This window comes from Phyllostomus hastatus, unplaced genomic scaffold (genome assembly GCF_019186645.2).
Source record: "Phyllostomus hastatus isolate PE091 unplaced genomic scaffold, TTU_PhHast_1.1 phas_scaffold_12, whole genome shotgun sequence".
Classification (NCBI taxonomy): domain Eukaryota; kingdom Metazoa; phylum Chordata; class Mammalia; order Chiroptera; family Phyllostomidae; genus Phyllostomus; species Phyllostomus hastatus.
The window spans coordinates 72,516-81,265 of NW_025334007.1; the positions used below are offsets into that span (position 1 = coordinate 72,516).

At 41.0% G+C, this 8,750-nt stretch overlaps 1 protein-coding gene across 1 annotated transcript; it reads left to right on the forward strand.

Moving 5' to 3' along the window:
• The first annotated feature begins 2,507 nt into the window (after positions 1–2,507).
• Positions 2,508–3,053, forward strand: LOC123830126 (ferritin heavy chain-like). Its single transcript, XM_045856134.1, has one exon. The coding sequence runs from the start codon at positions 2,508–2,510 to the stop codon at positions 3,051–3,053; it is 546 nt and encodes a 181-aa protein (XP_045712090.1).
• The last annotated feature ends 5,697 nt before the right edge of the window (positions 3,054–8,750 follow it).

Genomic DNA, 8,750 nt, shown 5'->3' on the forward strand with positions numbered 1-8,750 from the left:
TGAGCACAGGTTTTAGTAAATTACTTTAAAGGTATGCAGTAAACATTTGCTGCCTTAATCCAGGCTGAGGGAACTTTAGCAAAAGAAGACTCATAGCAGCCTAGGTACAATGCAGGCCTGATTCCCCATGGGAGAACCTATCCGTGGGCCTAGGTCCGGTGTGTCGACTCGTTCCCCACTGGATTTTCTCAGTCAGGGGCTGGGCTACATTCCCCACACCACACAGATCTGTTCCCTGTAGAGTACCAGTTCCACAAGCTCTCACTGAGCAACTGCAATGATAGCTGAGCCTTAGGCTGGCTTTCCCAGAGACATGGGAGTGCCTTCCCAAGGTCCCCATGTTGGTCATGCCTTGTACCCTTACAAAACTTCCAAATATAGTTTTTTGCTTCAGTTGTCCTCTTTCTTTCACTAGGTCAGCATGATACCCCAAACATGAAATTATATCCATAGGATGGAGAAGTATAAGATCAAGGCTGAAAGTCAAATTCCTGGTATTGAATATGAAGTAGCACACATTCCCCTGCACGTTATCAGTGACTCAGTGCTTTCAAGAATGTAGAGGGAGGGGGAGAGCTGAAGCTGGGAGGCCAGTTAGGAGATCTTGTGGCTGATCCAGGTGAAAGGCACTGGGGGTTGAACTCTGGTGGTGACTGAGAAAATGAAGAGAGGTGGGCAAATTTCACAGGGACTGGATGAGCTGATAAATTCAGCTTATGGGCCAGAGGTGAAGAGTGAGAAAGGAGGGAAATAATCTAGGTACTGGTGATTAGAATTGAATATCTGGGTTGATGGTAGTACTGTTTATTAATTTGAGGACTTTTGTCCAGGGGTGGGACTGCCATATTATGTAAAATTTGAGATGCCCATTGGTTGTCCAAGTGGAATCATCTTGTAGATAACTCTGAGGCCGTTATAGACCCAGTGCTCCAGGTTTGTACGGGGGGCTGGGTGTGTAGGCACCCTTGGCTTAGCAAGTATCAAGACTTCATACACACAGCAACAAAACATGTGTTCAGTGTAAATTATATTGTTTACCCACTCTAGGCACAATGACATTTTTATCAATTAGGAAAGGTGGGAACACTCCCCTGATCAAAGTTCCCAGACACCAGGCCAAAAGCCCAATCTCCAGGGGAGACCTTTCTAAAGACAGTGGTGGCAGTCCTGCTATGCTGACTCATTCATGCACAGTAGGTGTTAATTACCCACAGTGGGCACTGATCACCTACCCACTAGTACTAGGAGAGTGACATAGTAATGTGTGTTTAAGGTGTGTAAGTAGCAAAAGAAACTATCATGAACAAGTATATGTCACCAAATGAGACAATCTGGAAGAAATGAATAAATTCTGAGAAACATACAATTTTCTGAAGCTGAATCAAGGAGAAAGTGGAAATTTGAACAGATGGCTTACCAGTAAGGAAATCAAAGCAGTCATCAGACAAAACAAAACAAAACAAGAAAAACACCCAACAAACACCCTGGAGTGGATAGCTTCAGGGGTGAATTTTAGGCAACTGTGGTATCTGACACCTTTAATCTGCCCAAAGTACACTTCAAATCAGTGAATGAGGTTAACACAATGCAGACCTGTGTTGAAGGGAAACAATAGGACACATCTACCTAGAAGAAAAAAGTATTATCTTCCAATGTCAAAATTATCCTATTTATTTTGGCCACAAGGAGTGTCCCTGTCCTACCTATAAGCCATACCATGTATGCTCAAAGGAACACCCCCTGAGTAACTCAGCACACTCCAGGCTTCCATTGCAGCAGACGCCCTGTAGGGAAATGCACGTCACAACTCCAGACCAGACGCCTGCTCATTACCTTGGTTGATGAAATAAGTCCTTTATTCCTAACTGTACAGGAACACAGATTTGCCAAATGTATAAGAAAAATAAAAGAAAAAAATACACATAATATACAGAACTATTTCCGGGGTGGGGAACCCAGATATAACACAGGAAACAAGAGAATTTTACCAAAAATTCAAATTCATATTCTCAGAACTTTAAGGGAAGAAAATGGATCTATACAAAGAAATGTCTCCTATAGAAGGAATTAGACAACAGATAACGTCCTGGCAACATAGACATATTATTGCAAACTTGAAAACACTAAATGTCAAGAGGTCAGAACAGATTCTCCCCGCCTCACCAAGGCTGTGATGGAATCTAGAACATGCTGCTGGTGCCCTGCCCACTTAACCCCCCTGAGACCCCCCTTTACCACTCTCCCCTCGCAGGACTCCTCCTTGCGCCCTCACTTGAACACTCGCGAGAATTGCTCAGTTTTTCAGTCTTCAGGTCCCACCTTCCCTTTTCCGGTTCCATCTCAGAGACAAACAGCAGTCGCCTGCTGCAGACCGCTGGAGCACCACCCCCGTGCACTGCCGCTGACTCACCGGGGACTGGACGCTCGGAGGCTACCCTGAAACTCCAGCTCCCGCTTCCAGGACTTCTTCACTTTGGTGCCCCCACCCCGCACCTGCGCTACCAGACATGGCCACCGCATTCACGCCCTGCCATGTGGGTAAGAACTGTCACCCGGAGTGTGAGGCCGCCATCAACAACCAGGTCAACTTGCAGCTGCACGCCTCCTATGTGTACATGTCCATGGCCTGCTACTTCGACCGTGGAGATGTGGCATTGAAGCACTTCAGCCTGTTCTTCCTTCGGCAGTCAAACAAGGAGAGGGAGCACGCAGATTATCTGTTGGGGCTGCAGAACCGGTGTGGCAGCAAGCCCCGCCTGTGGAACATCCCCAGGCCTGAGGAAGAGAACTGGGAGAATGGCCTGAGGGTCCTGGAGTGCGCCTTGCAGCTGGCGGAGAGAGTGCAGCAGAGCCTGCTGAGTCTGCAACAGCTGGCCACCGAGAAGCACGGCCAGGTCTATCACTTCCTGGAGGGTGGCTACCTGCATGAGCAAGTGGTGTTCATCCAAGAGTTGGGGGACCACATCACCAACCTGCGCAAGCTGGGGACCCCGAAAGATAGCCTGGCAGAGGCCCTCTTTGACAAGCTCACTTTGGGTGACAGTGAGAACTGAGCCGTGGCTGCCTGCCGAATAGCCGCAGGGTGACTTTCCCTGGTCACCATGCTGAGTATGCCTATTGCCACATTGTCCTACAAAATGTCCAGTTAAGTTTTTATGTTTGAGTGTTATCCTTACTTGCTGAAGTTATTGGTCGCTACATAATTAAAGGTGTTTCATTGGTTTGCGTGTGCAAAACTGTCCCCTTTTTTATTTTAAAATTGGTGTGCAGGAGTCTCTTCACTCACCCATGCCCCATTGTGTGCAGAATGGGATCTTGATGGATGGAGGGAGGGGATATCTGGTGGGACCCTGGATGGAAGGAGGTATTCCATGGATCCTGGATGGAGGGTGGGGGTATTCCCTGGGCTCTGAATGAAGGATGGACTTATTCCGTGGGACCCTAAGTGGAGTGACAGGGTATTCATTGGTTACCGTGGATGGAGGAAGAAGGTAATTCCTGGACTCTGGATGGAGGGAGGGGCATTCTTTGGGACCCTGGATAGATTGAGGGAGAAGGTATTCTCTGTGACTCTGTATGGAGGGAGAAGATTTTTGCAGGGGGCTCTGGACAGAGGGTAGAAGTTTCTGTGGGACCCTGGATGAAGTGAGAATGTATACCCTGCACTCTCTATGGAGTTAGAATGTATGCTGTGGAGCCTGGATTCAAGGAGGGAGTATCCTGAATGGAGGAAAGAGGTATTCCCAGGACCCTGGATGGAGGGAGTGGGTACACCTAGGGACCATGGAGGAAGGGGATATTTTGCGTGACCCTAGATCAGGGGTATCAAACTCATTTTCACCGGAGGCCATATCAGCCTCGTGGTTGCCTTTAAAGGGCCACAGGTAATTTTAGGACTGTATGAATCTAATTCTTAACTGTTCAGCCAGAGCTCATCACTTCCACACAGTAGAAACAATGTACCAGGCAGGATAAAACAAGGTTGAGGGCCAGATTCAGCCCACAGGCCTTGTGTTTGTCACTTGTGCCCTAGATGGAAGAAGGACTTATTCCCTGGACTCTGGATGGAGAAAGGAGGTATTCCCTGGATGCTCTATTCAGTGAGGGGGTATTCCCTGAACCTTGGAGCAGGATGGGGCTGTTCTGTCAGACACTGAATGAGGTATTGGCATTTGACAGCCTCTTCCCTCAAGTGGGCTGCCTTCTGCCTCACCAACTCCACCAATCACTCCATAACTCATTTGATTCATGTCCTTAAAGGAATGCTAGGTTTTGTCTTTGCACTCAGTCCCTCTTGGTGGTGTGTGTGTAAACACCTACACATACATAGGGGCATGCATACATACACACACATACACTGAATTTGCATCACTGCCAATGGTTTGGAAGAAATCAGCACTTTTCTGGCTGGACAAACTCAAGGGATAACATTACTGAAGGAGAAACAAGTCATACAGCTGACAGTACTTGGCAGATCAATGAGCCTTTCCTGTTGAGTGTTTGTCAGATAAGAAACCAGAACTTGAGAACTCCATCCACAGAAGCAAAAGCAAAAGGTTTATATTCTACCTAAAGATTGTCCCAACCCACTGACTGATACTAAAATAAATTAAGATTGAAATCATTTTGGCAGTAAGGTAAAAAATAATCAGAGATTTCCTAGGAATTTGAAATTCTCTCAATATGTTTAACTGACCTTAAATACTGAGGGAGATTTATTTATTTATTTGTTTGTTTGTTTTGGAAAAATGCCAAAATCCTTCAAGGAAATAAATCTAAAGGTGTTGTTCATTTTTCAAGTGTGAGCAAAAACTGAAGAGTGAAAAGCTCAAAAGGAAGGTAATTCTGTGAATAGCACACAGAAAACACTATGCAAAATCTATCTTTGTAAGTGGTGTTTTTTTCTGGGTTTTCACATTGGCTAGTTGAGGTTATTATATTTTTATAAATGAGAAAAAGAGCATATAAACATTTGAGAGTATGAAAGAAAAGTTAAAAAAATAATGGGAGAGAAATTGCTCATGTCCAATCATGAACAAAAATGATTACAGGCAAAACTTATTCTATTAGCACTCCAGGTCAGTATAACTGTGAGGCATAGAAAATTTTACAAGGATTATACTTTTTGCCCAACATGTTTGGAAAAACTTACACTCAATTTTAGTGAAACAAAATATCTACAACTTCAACCACAACATTCTGGATCTGTAGGCTAATTTACATATGTGCACCAACTATATTTTCCCCAAACATAATTGTTATGACAGTAAAGGTATGAGTACTTCTGTAGCAACTTCTGTACTTGTGACAATAGAAGGATTTTAAATAAAATATTATTGAATACATGTGAATATTTCAAAGTAAATACATCACAGCACATTCTTATCAACTCATCAGGAACTAATTTTATATTAGTTCCTGATTATATATATATATATACATATATATATACATATATATACTTATATATATGTATATATGTCCTAATATATATATATGTATTATGTTGGTGAACAAAGGGAACTAAAAGAGAATCGTGGCCCATGAAATCAAAATCCCTGCCAGTTAGACTCATTCAGCACAAATTTGCAATTACATTAGATGCTATGTAGGAACTGATTAGATAAACATGATACGTTTGTGTCATTCTAACTCTGTGTTCTTTATCTGTATTTGTTCTTGAGTTTATATGTAAATGAAATACAATAGTGTGGTGATGACCAGAGGGAAGGGGTGGGGGCAGTGTGGAGGTTAACAAAACAGGGAAAGAGGAGGAAAATTTGTAATAATTTCAACAGTAAAAATAAAGTTTAAAGAAGGAAAACAAAAAATTATTGGAGGCATTTTCATGATTCTGTCAATCTCTTTATAGTTCATCTCAGCCACATAGATACAGTGTGCACAATTGCACGTGTTTTGAATCATGCCGAGTGTGATTGCTGCTGACTGGTCTGTCCAAGTGTAAAAAAGACAATTGTCCCATGTCCACGCATATAGTCCCATTGACTGATTTCATCAGCTTCAAACACTAAAGTTTCCTTTTAAACTGATGAGTAGGAAATGAAAAATATTTGAATAGATGGAAACTTCAGCACCTTCAGCTATTGAAATTAGTGAGACCTTTAATGGTACTTCATGAAACCAGAATAACTACATCAGAGTAAAGTATCGCTTTCCTTTTCACAAGTCAGTGAAAAAGGACAGGCAGTTTTAAGTAATGCCTTTCACTACCTGAAAGGAAATTTATTTATGAATCACCCAGAGAACTAAAGCGTGCCAACTGTTCCAGAAAGAAGAGTGGTCCAGACCTGAGATGGCCCACACATATCAGGGAATGAAGGCATGGCACTCAAGAGAACTTGCATCCCAGCATACAGAGAAGAGGCAGCAAGTGTATTCTCAGTCAGAAGTGATTATGTTTAAGAGAAAAAGCATAATCTGAATTGCAACTGAATCTTCCTAATTTTAATATTATAGTTTTATTTGCGTATCTTTGTCAATCATTAGTTTTACAGCGATATAGGCATACCTTTAAGCATAGAGATTTTTATACCTAGTTTTATGTTTGTGCATATTAAAGTAACGTTTAAGAATAATTTGTCACCATTGGGTGTTTTTGATTTTTTTCCTTCTAAAGGAAATTCAGTTTAAACACATTTAACATCCAGTCCCATTCACTTGTTTTAATTTGGAGAAATAATGAGACATGATGAGAAATAAAAAATAAAGTTTTTAATAAGGCCCTCAACATTTTAATTAGTATTTCTGAGCCTCTACTATGTGAAATTTAGTATCACAACATTTAAGCAATCTTTGCCCTGAAGGAGCTCATGGTGCAGCCAAACTTTCCAAACTAGGATTTCCAGAGAGGAATCCAGATCACAGTGTCACTGGCTGCTAATTACAAGATGTGTGCTTGCTGGAGCATGTTACTGGCTCTCAAATTCACAGCTTCTTTATCTGTAAAATATGGCTGGTGATGGTGAAAAGTTAACTGAGAGAGTATCTGTAACAGTGAGGTAATAGAGTGTCAACAGCCCAGAGACAGATGATATTAAGGATTGGTAAGATAATACTGATTTTGGATTGCTATCAGTTTTCACTGCTGCTTTATTAAATGAGTTTTATACATATGCAAACACACACAGAGTAAGTCACCAACTGCTGCTACTTATGATCTTCTTCCTTATAAATATATCATCAAGACTACTGCATGTATTAATTTTTAAAGAAAAGATTATCTAGAACATTGATTAACACCTAGCTGCAAAAAGGCACATGTGAGGAGTTTGTGGGACAGGTTTTTATATTAGGACCTATACAAATACCTGCATTATAATATGTACTCAATAGAAATATAGTGAATGAATGAATGAATAAAAGCTCATCACTGACACTGAGTCAGAACTTATTGTCTTATATCAGTGGTGTAACTATTAGTTCTGTAGATTTTTAAAGGATGAAGGGAACTGAAAGTCAAAACAGCTTTTGCCAATTATGGCACTAGAATTTTTATTTGTTGCCTCTATATTTATTATAAATAATACTGTGATGGATAATTTTATACATCAACCTGACTGGACCATGGTATACCCCAATATTTGATCAAACATTATTCTGTGTGTGCCTGTCAGGGTGTTTTTCCATGAGATTAATATATTTTTTTTATTTTTTTAATTGTTGTTCAAGTACAGTTTTCTGCCTTTATTCCCATTCCAGCCCACCACCCAGCCCTTCCCAGCTCCCTCCTGTTTCCACCCTCTTGTTTTTGTTCATCTGTTCTTTATACTTGTTCCTGCAAACCTTTGAGATGAATATTTAAAACAGTCCACTGAGTAAAGCAGATGGTCTTCCCTACTGTGGGTGGGCCTCATCTAATCAGTTGAAGGCCTGAAGAGAACAAAAACGCTGAGCCAACTCTGAGGAAGAAGGAACTTCTCATTCTCAACTGCCTTTGAGTGGGGAACACTGTTTCTTTCCCCTGACTTCAACTTCACTTCTTGGGTCTTGAACCTATTGGCCTTTGGACTGGACCTGGAACAGCAGTTCTCCTGAATCTTAAGCTTGCCAAATGGAGATTTGGGGAATTTTGAGGCTTCATAACCACATGAGCCAATTCTTTAGTTTATAGACAGACAGGCAGACAGATAGATAATATTCTATCAGTTCTGTTTCTCTGGAGAACTCTGACTAATACTAATGGAGTATAGACACTGACCACAAACATTTCAAGGGAACCTTATCTTATTTCTCATATTGATATATTTTTTAAAATATAATCTTCTTTTACAGTTTCTCATTGTGGGTTTGTATTTACTTTTATATTTCTCATTAAAGAAAAAGTGGAGGGGATACTTTTGTTTATACATATGTATATTCCATTCATGGAATTTGGAGGTTCCCAGCTCATGCTTGTTTATTCATTTCCCTTAGAAAAGATTGTTTTTTAACCTTAGGTAGAGGAAATTTGTAAGGATGAATTATTATGTAATACTGGAACATAATGAGGAATATTCTACAATGTCAAGGTTTCTTCTATTTAAACAGGTTCTCACACTGAGTTCTACAATGAAACCTCCCAAAGAAATTTGGAAAGTCTACAATTATAATTAAGACTAAACACTGATGTAAGGAAATATAGATTAAAATTTCACATCATTGAGAAACTGATCATGTAGTTCTTTTTTGCTATCCAAAATGTGTTTACTGGGTTGGTCCCCCACTCCTCTTGGTTCAGGGTGCTTTTCGTG

Bases quoted from the DNA above. Each gene is read 5' to 3' on its own strand.
- LOC123830126 (XM_045856134.1), top strand. From the start codon at position 2,508: ATGGCCACCGCATTCACGCCCTGCCATGTGGGTAAGAACTGTCACCCG.